At 37.1% G+C, this 13,750-nt stretch overlaps 1 protein-coding gene across 1 annotated transcript in view; it reads left to right on the plus strand.

The window, feature by feature from the left end:
- Positions 1 to 13,034, plus strand: part of HMGA1 (high mobility group AT-hook 1) — a 35,296-nt gene extending 22,262 nt beyond the window's left edge. The window contains exons 3-5 of the mRNA XM_039338865.1: positions 305 to 388; positions 6,386 to 6,439; positions 11,707 to 13,034. Of these exons, the coding sequence (XP_039194799.1) occupies positions 305 to 388; positions 6,386 to 6,439; positions 11,707 to 11,763 (195 nt within the window). The 3' untranslated portion in view covers positions 11,764 to 13,034. The remainder of the gene's footprint in view (positions 1 to 304; positions 389 to 6,385; positions 6,440 to 11,706) is intronic.
- The last annotated feature ends 716 nt before the right edge of the window (positions 13,035 to 13,750 follow it).

Consider the following 13,750-nt stretch of genomic DNA (forward strand, 5'->3'; position numbering starts at 1 on the left):
GTCCACTATATGATAAAATGAGTATAACAAAAATGTGTGGTCTGTACTACTAAACATATGTCATGGTGTTAACATTTTTGAAACTCATTCTTTAATCACTATAGATTGTATTATGAATGTCTATCAAAAATTAATGTGTCTGCATATCAGGTTTCTAAATTGGCTGTATTGGTTACAGTTTGGTGGGATTCTTTTATTTCTTTTATGGTAGCTTCCAGGTACAGCTGCAAATGCCCTGAGTGGACATGTAAGCATTAATTACATTTATTTCTCTGTCACTCATCGTAATACTCTTTGTTTGTAGCAAGAACCCAGTGAGGCACCAATACCTAAGAGACCACGTGGTAGACCAAAGGGGAGCAAAAACAAGTCCACTTCAAAGGGAAGGGTAAGTATTCTGGCTGTTGGATAATGAATTAAAAATCATACTCAATCACATGTACTCTTTCCTGTTGTTTTTATGCACATATACCAATTGACAGTGACTGTTAAGGCTGATCTGGAGAATTGTTTCAACAGAAATAGCCATCTATGGAGAAATGAACCAGCCATAGGGAGTGTCAGTGGCATTCTCCAAACATTAAATATATTGGAACAAACTTTTAATGCCTTTACTAGGACCAACTAGTATAGATAGCCTTGACTTACGACCACAATTGAACCCAAAATTTCCATTGCTAAGCAAGGCAGCTGTTAAATGAGTTTTGCCCCATTTTACAACCTTTTTTGCCACAGTTTTAAGTGAATCATTGCATTTTCAAAAGGCAACTGGACTTTCTTGGTTTTTCCTTGAAGACATTTCACTGAAGAAGCTTCTTAGTTGAGAAGCAAAATGTCTTCAAGGAAAAAACAAATCCAGTTGTCTTTTGAAAAAAGACCTTTGGGACAACCATGACCTGGATGAAGGAGAATCTCTTTAGATATGAATCAGTTGTTAAGTTAGTAATATGGTTGTTATGTGAATTTGGCTTCCCCATTGACTTTGCTTGTTAGAGGGTTGCAAAAGGTGATCCCATGACCCCATGACACTGTAACCATTATAAATATATGCCAGTTGCCAAGCATCTGAATTTTGATCATATGACCATGGGGATGCTACAGCCGTCAAAAGTGTGAAAAATGCTCATGTCACTTTTTTCAGTGCTGTTTAACTTCAAAGAGTCACTAAATGAATGGTTGTAGGTCAAAGAATACCTATAATTAAGATGTGTAATAATGTGGGGGCTGCATACATGTCAACAGTTGGTTAAGAGACAGCTTAGCCTTAGTAAGAATATGAATGTGGCAAACTTCTCAGAAGGCACCCTCCTTAGTTTTTTGGCCAGTGAAGACAATGGGGGAGAAATGTGCTTTCAAACTAGCATGATTGAAATCAGCCTTGTAAAGTAATCCATACAGGAATAACAGAATAACAGAGTTGGGAGGGATCTTGGAGGTCTTCTAGTCCAACACCCTATTCAAGCAGGAAACCCTATACCATTTCAGACAAATGGTTGTCCAATCTCTTCTTAAAAACCTCCACTTTTGAAGCACATCCAGAAATATTTGCTCTGCTATTTGTAAATTACCTTAACAGAATCTTGCAAGTCTGAAAGTATATTCCCCCATCAACTTTACAGCCTCAAACTTTTGAGAAGTTTGCTATACTCAAATTTCCTTCTGCTGGCTAAGATGCCTTTTATCCAACTGCAGCTTTTTCCTCTTTCCCAAGGTCATTCCCACATACCATTACAAGATATGAGTTATAACTCTAGAAAGGTTATGCATTTTCTCTTATGTTTTTTCTCAAATGGTCTATTATGTCTTCTACTTTTTTTTATTTTAAATGTAACATTTTCCAATTCTTTATCTGTTTGTGCATATCAGTCTGATATTTTTGAAGTTTCTAAGATAAAACTAAATAGCACATGAAGAATATAAAATTCTAGATCTAGTTTTTCATCTGGTAATAAAATAGGACCTAAAGACTTATCCCCTTGACTTATGGCCATTTTTCACACTTACGACTGTTGCAGCATCCCCAGGGTCACGTGATCAAAATTCAGACACTTGCAGTTGACTCATATTTATGATGGTTGCAGTGTCCTAGGATCATGTGATCACCTTTTGCAACCTTCTGACAAGCAAAGTCAAAGGGGAAGCCAAGTTCACTTAACAACCTTCTTACTAACTTAACAATTGCAGTGATTCACTTAACAACAATGGCAAGAAAGTTCATAAATGGGGCAAAACTAACTTAACAAATGTCTTACTTAACAACAAAACTTTTGGGCTCAATCGTACGTCGAGGACTACTTGTATATGTTTTCCTATTATCGATTTTGCCTAGTATTCTGTGAAATTTTCAGGTGACAGTTAACACCATTTTCTGAAATAACATCTGTTTTAAGCCTAATATCTGCTTTAAACCTATAAGAATACATATGTTAGGAAACAAACTCAACGTTGAGGATCCCCAAATTTCCTCATCACTCTTGTTAATTAACTGAGAATGAGCCAAGAGCATTGGATATCTGCAAAAAAAGCAGTTGTCTCAATGCTACATCAATGCAAGTAATCCTCGCTTAACAACTAGAATTGAGGCCAGGATTTGGTTGTTGAGCAAAGCAGTTATTAAGCAAGATGCCCACATAACTGCTTTGAACAGTGATTGCTCTCCTGGTTGTGGCTGTCAAGCAGTCTCTGGACCACCCTCATCCATGGAAGTTTACTGAGTGACTAGTCATGCTCTCTCAGTCCATTACAAGATTGCTATTGTGGAGAAAAATATGAAGAAGCATTATGTGTGTCGCTTTGAGCTTCTGGAGGAAAGGCAAGTTATAAATCTAAAAAATTACTGAAGGGTTGTCATTGTAAAAAAAAATGGGTAGGCTTGTTAAGTGTTGAACCAGGAGATAATAGGAAAAAGTGATTTTTAGATTACAAGGAAGCAGGTTTAGTGTAGATATCACAAAAGGTTTCCTAATGGTAAGAGCTTAAGCAGAGGCATGCCATAGTAGTGGATTCTTGCATTGAGCACAGCTGCACTAAGTGATGTTTATAGTCTGTATAACACATTTTAAGATTGTGTGAACATTGAAAAACTATTTCCAAAGAAAAGCTATGCTTGTAAATATGCATATATTTATTTAATTTGGAGCTTATGGGGAAAGAAAAACAAATAATGGAGTTCTATTGATATCCAAATCTAGGATTTTGAGTAAAAGATATTTGAATTAGATGGACAGCTGGTGACATTTGCCTGTGTGTGTGTGTGTGTTCGCGCATGTCTGTCTCCAAGCAGCTGGAGTTTGTAAATCTGCAAAGAATAGAAAGGGATATGTCTCACTCACACAGAGGGAAGATTACAGTTTGCTGGATTGGGTAGCTTCTCTCTGTCCCATCCCTCTGAACATGGAGGCCTTGACCTCCTAGCTTCTCTGTTATATAGTTCCCAATCCTTAATGGCACAATGACTGTGCCATTTGCACACTGGTTAGGAATGAAGGCTTGATATATCAGGTGCTATATGGCTGAAACTGAGTGAAGCTTTGGAATAAAGCAAAGAAATGAATAAATGATTTGAGAGCTGATGACTTGGCAGCTGTTTACATATGCAGTATGTAATCAAAAATAATAGGCCCGAGCCATAAAGGGCATGGTCTTTCTTCACCCAAGTCTTCCAACTAGATACCAAAAATTATCTCTCCAAGTCTTCCAACTAGATACCAAAAAGAATTTTCATTGTTCCAGATGCTTTGGAGCAACAGATGCTTGATCCTGATTTGGCAGCCAAGCTGCCAAGGTTATTTCAGTGGACACCTCAGCTTAGCCCAAGCTCTCGCCATCTGTTCAAATTATAAAATGTAGCAAGAAGAGAACATGAACCAAGTTCTGGAGGCATTTGTTTCTGTTTGTTTTGCATCTGACTCCCTGCAGCTATTTTGTTCTATTTTAACAAGTAACAGCAAAACCTTATTAAAAAGGCACTTCCAGTTCCTATCGGTGTATGAATTACAAATGTTCTGTTCCTGGTTCTGAAGTGACCATACCGAGCCTATTCTGTGATTTGGAGAAAACATTAGATATATTCCCAAATGATGCTGAGTACTATTGTATGTGGGTACATGCAACAGTACTCAGCATCATTTGGGAATATTTTTTAGCCTTCGCTAATGGGCAGCCTCCTCCTAGCAGTCAGCTCTTACACTGTTGCGGTTACTATACAGAGCAAGTATGTTCCTGGAGCCTTTTGAATTCAAAATAGCCATTACAGATGTTAAGACAAATTTACACTAAGGATGATCTGCAGTAAGTACAGGTTATTGTGACGACCAAGCTTTTGCTCTTGGCCTGACAGTTTCTCCTACAGCTGCCTCTGTATACTTAAATGGGATTGCAACAGGTGCCATGGAAATAATGGATCTACTTCCCAAAGTACTTTTCTACTCCAGTATCCAAATGATCCTGCTAGTTCCTTATCTGGTGTTTGGAACTATTTTAGACAAGATGTTTGGCATGTGGAATAATCTGACACTTGAATAACCTTCTGCTATGAACTACACATCCAGACTTTGCCGTACTGCAATTAAAGTAGAAAAATGGGGCTGGGCTGTATTCAGGGTAAAAATGTTTCGGGATGCTATAACCAGAAGCAGAGACCTGACAGAGTACTACCTAAAAGGCCAGTCAAATGATGGTAAGAGGGCAGATCTTGGTCCTTTTCTTGACCCCTGCCTAAAGGATCAATATATAAATGCTAGGGAAGAGTTTTAGTAGGAAAGAGATTTTTAGAGGGTTTCCTGAACACAGTGTGTATTTGGTTTCAAAACTCTCTTGAAAATATACGACTCATATCCTGCATTCTCTGAGTCATGATACTAGAACCCAGATGACTCCTGTTGAAAGTGGCAGTGATGGTAAAGAATAACAAGGGAAGGACTAGTGGTTCTGATGCCAAAAGACAAGACCGAGGCCAACTAAAAAAGATTTTTGCCAACCCAAGTTTCAAGTGTATGAATCACATCCTGATTATAAGGTTAATTTAGAATTTTTGAGATCATCCTGGGTATTTGTTGTAGCTCCTGCAGTTCAGGTTTTGTTTATTTAGCTTAGCAGCTGTAGAAATTAAATTATTACCGGTATGTGTGCTCAGATGAAGAAAAAACATTTCACATCATAGATAGGAACTATCTTGAACAACACTGTTCTGTTTCACTTTCATTATTGGCTTCTTTGAGGCAATGGCTAGTTGTTTCTATCACAATTAAGAACAGGAATATTTAAGGATTGTTTTCCAGTTTATTAGTAGCATTAGAATGCCTTTTCACAAGTAATTTTAATTTCAGACATTGAATATATTTCTTGTAATGTCCATCCAGATAATCAAGAATAACATACAGGAATGCTAATATTTTCATAACATCTGTTAAGTCATTCTGTGTTCATTATAACTTGTATTTTACTAGCTAGTACAGTATAATATGTTTGATGTTGAATTAGGTGGTAGTTTCTGAGGCTAGCTAGCATAATTTCCAAAGTTGAACATCTCACTTTATAAGGGGAAAAAAACCAAAATGGAGTGCCTGAACTCAAGCAGAAATACAGATTACACCAGCCTCGTGTTTTGGTACCTTCCAAATATGTATTATCTATTTTATTTATTTGAAATCTTATATTGATTGCTTAATAGCTGAAGCTCTAGTACAGTGGTTCTCAACCTGTGGGTCGGGACCCCATTTGGGTCGAACGACCATTTCACGGGGGTCGCCAAACAACGCAGTCCGCCATTTTTTTTCCCTTTTCCTTAGCTGTGCTACTCCCTTTTATTCTATTGGCTTTTGAAAGCCAATAGAATAGACTCTCTTGAATAGAGTCTAATTCTATTGGCTTTCCAAAGCCAATAGGAATTGTCCAGGCTGTCTCTGCCCTGCTGAGCCCGCCAAAAGTCCCATTCTGCATACGGTGCTGCACCAGTTGAGTAGTCCTCGACTTACAACCGGTTGAGTAGTCCTCGACTTACGACCGGTTGGGGGTCCCGGCATTAAAAAGGTTGAGAACCACTGCTCTAGTATTTATATAGTATAATACATATATAAGATAATATCAAATGGTTACCAGTTCCATAACTTTGTCCTGCTACTCTCATACCCCCAGATTGTGGTAATGGAGTTCATCCTATAAATGGCCTCCTTTAAAATGTATTATTTTTAAAAGAAATATTGCCTGCTACTGTTACTGATTTTCAGGGACTCCTTCTGAACAAAAGTGCTCCAATATAGCAACAACCTTTTAATTAATAAAGGAATACAAATCAGTCTAAAACCAAACTGGATTTCTTGTAGATGGCAATAGCTTGTAATTTTGATCTTCATTTTAAGACCATCTTTATGCCTTCCTTCTCCAGAAAGCTGCTGTAACAACACCTGGAAGGAAGCCTCGAGGTCGACCGAAAAAATCAGTAAGTCATTTTTGAAAAGAGGTATCTATATAAAGAAAAAAAAGGGGGGGGGGAGGGAGAGGTTATTTTAGTCTCTTATCCTCTTGAATCTCAACCTGTTTGCAACCAGTGGTTACACTGGATGGGAGAAATTATTGGATTAAGAGAGATGGATATGGTGAATATAATTAATTTTGTCATATACAGGTTTGTGTATTGTTTACAGGTATTGTTCACAAATCTGGAATTTTGCAAATGGAATTTTCTGACTCAAGCCTTTTATAAACTATGCCTTAGGTTTTCTACTAGTAAAACATAATACAACCATAGTTTTTTTTACCATTACTAGGCAGAAAAGATGTAATAGTTTTTGGCCTACTCTGTAGGGCTTGCATCTGGTGATGGAAATGGTGCATGTAGCAATAGGGAACAGGTCTGAAGAACAAATCAGCGTTGTTATTCCCTAACACCAATCTTTAGTGCCATCATCTCAGAATATGAGATGACAGTGCTTTTGATTCGTCTCCAATAGCAATTTTACCAAAATATTCAACAGGAGGCAGGTTTACCATATCAAGTGAAAAACGCTGCAATATAAAGATAAGTAAGAGGACTGAGACATTTTGTTGGATTTATTCTCAATTTTGAATCTTTCTGTAACAATATCCATTGAGATGTAATTCTCTTATGGGTCTGATGAATTTTAGAAACTGTCTTCCAGAAATGATTGGTGAAGCATAAGGGAATTTAATGCTTCTTTATTGGAAATTTCAAGAGTATGTTGCCTGTCAAAGCTAAATCTGACTGCTTAGGAGGTTCTCCGAGGTTTATTTGGTTTTTAATCCTATCTTTTCAACATTTTATACATGTTGTGTTTCAGTTTAAAATTATTCTTTCTTGCCCTGAAGTGAGTAACAGGAAGTGGCTTGTTCTGTTAAGTAGCACAGATTTGGTGTTGCCACTATGGCATTCTTGCAGAGTGAGTTTCAGTCAGTTTCATCTGGCCATGATTGCTTAAAACAATTTTTTTAAAAATAATCCCAGAAGAGATTCTGATCTACATTCAAAAATTTATTAACAAAATAGGGTTTTCCAGTTGATCCTAATAAAATTATGTGTTCTATCTTTAGTGTTACTTTTATACACCACAAAGTAAGATTATTTCTTCTTCCTGATAATGATTATGTTCCATTATACCCTCTTCATGCAGACAGAAGTATATCTTACCTCTTAATGTTTATCTCTATATATCTTGTAATGAGAGTTACAACAGCACAAAAGGCTAGATGTTCTTTGGAGAAATATTTGGCAAGTCCCTTTAAATCAGTGGTTTACCTAGATTGGGACTTACCTTACAGGTGGCCATTTTAAATTTCCTATAGAGACCCAAATAAAATTCTACATTGAAATGAAGACATTGTGTTAAATTAAAATGGGGAACCCAAATATACTTTGTACCAATTAATTACCAATTTGTCAAATATCACAAATTCGTGCTTAGGAATAATTGTAAATCAACCATTTCCCCCCAAAATGGACATTTTTGGTATTCTGAGAGTATGTTGTAGGAGAATTCACAAAATGTCTGTCAAAGGAGAGATTTGTCCAATCACAAAGAGCACTTCATTGCATATGGCCTGTCACAAAAGTCATTTGTCACAAAACAAACTGAGACAAATGCTTTTATCACACTTTTAAGCCCATAGGACGTGTCCATCAGTTTACTATTGCATTATTTCTAGGCAGGGGATCATGTTTCCGGGCACAATTCTGAGCTGCAGATTCCCACTATTCTAGTTTTTCTTCAGTTCAGATACGGTATTCATATTTTTCTATTTTATTTTTGAGAATGCCTGGGTAAGCTATTCATAGAAATAAACATAATACTGGGAGCTGATAATTTGCTTTAACGGATATTTGCCATATATTTTGATGGGGATTTCCCTCCTCAATTTTAACGACATGTAGGACAGACAAATCCACAGGCACATTCAGAATGACATTGCCAATACTAGCCTTACATTCTTGAGTTCTCTGTAGGAAATTTATCTGGGACTTCGTTGATGAAGTGAGTTGTGGAGAAAAGACAGGCAGATATCAGTGTTACTGGATCTTGCCCAGGATGCTGAATGTTGGCATTACATTTGTAGCCCAGCTATGAAGACAAATAGATTCCCTTTAAAATAAGCTAAACTATATCTGTAGAAAATTCCAGGCTTATTGAAGAAGTTGGGGACATAACTAATGTTTTTGTTACAATCCCATTTATTCTTACAAACAAATTGAAAATGTTCAAAACAGGTTGTGCCATTAATTTGGAATGTGGAACATGCTGCTGACTCCATATTGGTCTAAATATCAGAAGTGGCTAATAGCTTTGCAGTTCACATCTGTCGCCAGCTGTCAAAGTGTAAAGAGCAGTCCTTGCCAGAAACAGCTCATTGCAAGCTTTCTTAATAAGCAGATAGGCAGTCTTCCAAAATGGGAAATCAGATTTGCAATGAACATTTTAAAAAAACATTTACTTTTAAATCATGACATAGACAAGAAATTGTAATAGATTACATATTTGGTCCTTCATTTCTTAAAACTTGAATTTTGGCAATAAGAAACCTTCTGTTATCTGCAGGAATTACTATTGCTAAAATGTCACGCTTGCAACATTATGCTTGCCTTTCTGCTAACATTGATATTCAGCCAGAACATACATGAGTTCAAATAAACAGATTATGCTATTATTTTTGAAGCCTATTCCTGAGAAGTAGGGTATGTGGGAAAGAATAATAATAAAGTATTCTTTGAAGATCACTCCAGCAGGGCAATTCATGAAAATTAAAAGAGCAAACCAAGGAATATGGTCATTTCCTCTAATATTCACACTGGGTTACTTCCAAGAACTGTAACTAATTTAGGATTTAATTTGCTCTGCCTCTATCTGTAATATCACCTAGATCTATTAGTTTCCTCTGAAATAATATTTCCATTTAAATTGCAAACTTTCAAATGTTTCATGATCCATTCCACTCGTCTTCTTTTGAGCTTGTTAAATCTTTTTCCAACTTGATTGGAACTGAAACCTTCACTGTGTGTCTTCTTTTAGCAAAGAGGTTAAGTAGAGTTGATTATTTCCTTCCTTTGCTAAATGAGCTCTCTTGCCCTAAAACTTGCTGAACCGACTTGGCAGGCACATTCCACAGTGGTTTAAATGTGTGTTTTTATGAATGAAACACAAGGAAGTCAAGGTTGCTGACTCACACATGCATTCAACCATGACTCATCTCATTCCAATAGCATTTGTTTTAGCTTTAAAAGAGCAGGCAGGAGAGACTTCCAGGAAGAAATATTTCCCCTCATATGCAAACAGTTGTTTATTTAGGCCTAAAAGAGTGTGGATGTTAGGAATTTACTTGCTGGATACAATAAACTTTTAAGGAGACTGCAGAGGGAGCTTAAACATTGGACCTATTTTTTGTTTCGTTTTTAATTCTGCTCTGTCCCTCTTGTGGCAGGTTGAATATATGACAATTCAAAAGTCCAAGATGAATTCTGTGTTGGAAGCAGTTCACTTTGTAGTGAACATTATTTTTATGCCGACTTCATATCCATGTGCTCATTAGGTTTGTTTCATTAGCTCCATTGTATGTTATGCTGGTTGGGTCTTTCTTGAATAACTTTTATTATTTTGTTATGCACTTAGGCAGAGTCACAAAAAAGCTGGAGTAGCTTCAGAAAAGACCTATCAGAGTAAAGGGGTCTGAAAACAAGCTCTATGAGGAAAGACATACAGGTAGTTCTCGATTTATGACCACAATTGAGCCAACATTTACGTTGCCAAACAAGACAGTTGTTAAGTGAGTTTTGCCCCATTTTACAATCTTTCTTGCTACAGTTAAGTAAACCTGCAGTTGTTAAGTTAGTAACACAGTTATTAAGTGAATCTGGCTTCCCCATTGACTTTGCTTGTCAGAAGATTGCAAAAGCTGATAATATGACCCTGGGACACTGCAACTGTCATAAATACTTGCCAGTTGTCAAGCATATGAACTTTGATCACATGATAGCATTAGCAATAGTACTTAGACTTATAAACCACTTCACAATGCTTTACAGCCCTCTCTAGGCAGTTTACAGAGTCAGCATATTGCCTCCCAAATCTGTCTCCTCGTTTTACCCATCTCAGAAGGATGGAAGGCTGAGTCAACCTTGAGCCAATGAGACTCACAACGGCCGAACAGCAGAAGTAGCTTGCAGTACTTCATTCTAACCACTGCGCCACCACGGCTCATGATCATGGGGAAGCAGCAACGGTTGTGTGACAGTCATAAGTAACTTTTTTCAGCGTCATAACTTCGAACTGTCACTAAATGTATGCCTGTAAGTTGAGGACTACCATATTTCAGAAGACATTTATCAAATGCCTACTTCAGATATCATAGTAAGATGAGAATCAATGGGTTGAAATTAAATGAAAGGATATTCACTCTGAACAACATTAGGAGGAATTTCCAAAGGGAACAAATGATACACAGTCGAACAGTTTGTCTAGAACAGTGACGAAGTCCGCCTTGCTGGAGGTTTTCAAATATAGACTGGATAGTTACTGAGGATAGTCTAGGGAAATCCGGCACTGACAAAGGGTTGAATTTAAGGATCTTTAAAATGACTTCAGACTCCTACATTCTGTGAAATTGATGATTTCAGTGTATGATCTAAAATTGATTCCAGTCATGTAGTACCTTGACTTACAACTGCAACGACTTACAACTAAAATTCCAGGCTCCATTGTGATCATAAGTCGCAGACTACGTGTAATAGGAATAGACTTCAAAAGCAAACACTCTAGAACTTGGATGTTTCTCTTTTTGTAAGTGTTTGATGATGATATTATACAGCAAATGAATGCTAGCAAAGGAACAGGTTTTTGCTTGGGCATACTGGTCTGCATTACAGCAGGAAAAGCAAAGCCATTCCTTGAAGTTCTTCTATTGATTGCCACCTTCCTCCCTCTATAACAGTGTTTCTCAACCTTGACAATTTTAAGGCATGTGGACTTCAACTCCCAGAATTCCACAGCCAGCATTGCTGGCTGTGGAATTCTGGGAGTTGAAGTCCACATGCCTTAAAATTGTCAAGGTTGAGAAACACTGCTCTATAAGGAAGGAGGATCAGTTGCCTCTGTGCAGCAATGAGGAATGGTGTTCCTCACTCCTGCTATAGTATGAAGCTTAGTCTTAAAACAAGAATAATATAGCAGCAGATCTTCCCAATACTATTTTTTTCCTGTGTAGGAGAAAGATGAAGAAGAGGTCAACATCTCCCAGGAGTCTTCAGAAGAGGAACAATGAGAATAACCGACTGATTCTACCTCACAGCTCAGTTTTCCTATTTCTTGTCAAGTTCTGGGACTGAGGAAAGAAGGAAGAATCCTCACCCCTTTCCTGACCTGATCTTTCCAACGTTCTCACAGTCAAAACAGCAACACTAGGGTACAGTGTAAAACAGATCAACCATCATATTTGATGTGTAATGTTTAATGGGAGAACTTTATATTTTGTTTTCCCCTCTCATTTGACAGGGTTAAGAGTTTAGCCTACCAATTCATGTAATTCTGTATTATATCTGTTTGATCTATTTCTCCAGAACACTCCTTATCAAGAAAGGGGTTTATAAATCTTTATAGTGACCACTTATTCATGTTGAAAAGAGTGGACAGCCTAGTTCTTCCTAATCAATCCTAATTTCCACTTCAGAGAGACCATAATACTCTCCAAAAGGATAACTTGGCACTGGCAGAAAGTTTGCCGAGGAGGAAGATTTGAGAGCATTGTTATTTTATTTTTTTTCTGGGAAATGAGTATAATGGGATAAATGCCACAACATTAAAAGGATGGATACATTATTTTTTACTACTGTAAGGCATTTGCAAGAATAATTGAGAGGAAGTTGTCCTATCCTTCTCACCCAATTTCCAATAGTTCAAGAATATAGTGCTTTGCAATCGGTCTGTGTATTCTTGTTGACCACATGCTACCCTGCCCCAATCAGCTGCCTTAAGGCCAGAGCAGTTACACTTGCATAGGCTGAGGTGTTTGGGGTGAATCTGACCTAAATTCTCATCTTTTCCCCAGGAACCAGAGATCCTATTTTTTTCCCCTTTTCCATTTCCATCTGTCCCAGCTGCCAGTGCACAAATGGAGCGTACAACTGAAATGTTTTTCAATTGGTGCTCAGTCATTCTGCACAGAAATGATATTGAACAAGACTTTGCCATGATCAAGGAAAGCAGGATGGCAAAATTCTCTCCCTTCGTGGTCTCTCTTTGGGTTTTTGTGATTTTTCTCTTTTGGAAATAGCAGTTAGCAGTTGACAGTTGTCTTTCCATTATATATTGTTTGTCAAGGTTTTCCTTCTTAATTCACAACTACCTCTGGATACGTTTGAGTTTCATTCTCTTAAAACACAGATTGCTGCTGTTTGTTGCTGCTGTACTGATTACAAAGTTTTATTTCAACAGGTTCTGTCTGGTTTTTCTCTGGAACTGACATTTTACACTACAGATAATTTCATTTCAGTTGACTTTTAAAACTATTGTGCTATTAAAAAGGGATAAAAGCTCTTCTTTGTCAGACTGATGAATGATTGGGGAGAGGGAGGTTGTGAAAGTGGACACTATTATAAATACTAGGCTCTACTATGGAAACCCCAATCACAAATAACTTCTGAAAGTATAGATATGATTTCTTTATACTGCTTTTTTCAAAACATACCCATTTCTTTCTGTCGGGCATTTTTTTCTTTTTAAAGCTGTATATTAGCTATATTAAGAATTTTGAGACCTCATGATAAGTACTCCCTAGGTACAATTTAGCAGAAAGCAAACTGGTCAGAATGCTTCTCATCCACTCCTTTTATACCACTCTAGCATAGCTTTTGTCTTTTCTCTGGAAAGTGAAAACTTCCAAATAAAGCATTGGACTACAATCACCCTTTATTGCTTTGTTATCTTAGAATGCTGATATGGGATCAACAAATATTTCTAGAAATATTTTTGAAATTTAAAAATATTAGGTGCCTGGGTAAGGCATCAAAGGGGACATTTACACATACACTGTGCTCATGGAAACTATATAGCCTACCCTTCTGCCCACTCACCTTCTTCTTCTGCATTTGATATATTTCATAAAACACTCTTAAAAGGGAACAGAACTGAGCTGGTTGCATTGAATATCCAGTATATTATATAGAAGATAACTGTTATTCATTCAGTAAAAGGCACAAACATTTTAAGTAAGGATTGCAATAATTCCTGAACTGGTCATTAATTAATATCAT

Source organism: Crotalus tigris, unplaced genomic scaffold (genome assembly GCF_016545835.1).
Source record: "Crotalus tigris isolate CLP2741 ecotype Arizona unplaced genomic scaffold, ASM1654583v1 scf7180000017550.10884619, whole genome shotgun sequence".
Taxonomy (NCBI): Eukaryota; Metazoa; Chordata; class Lepidosauria; order Squamata; family Viperidae; genus Crotalus; species Crotalus tigris.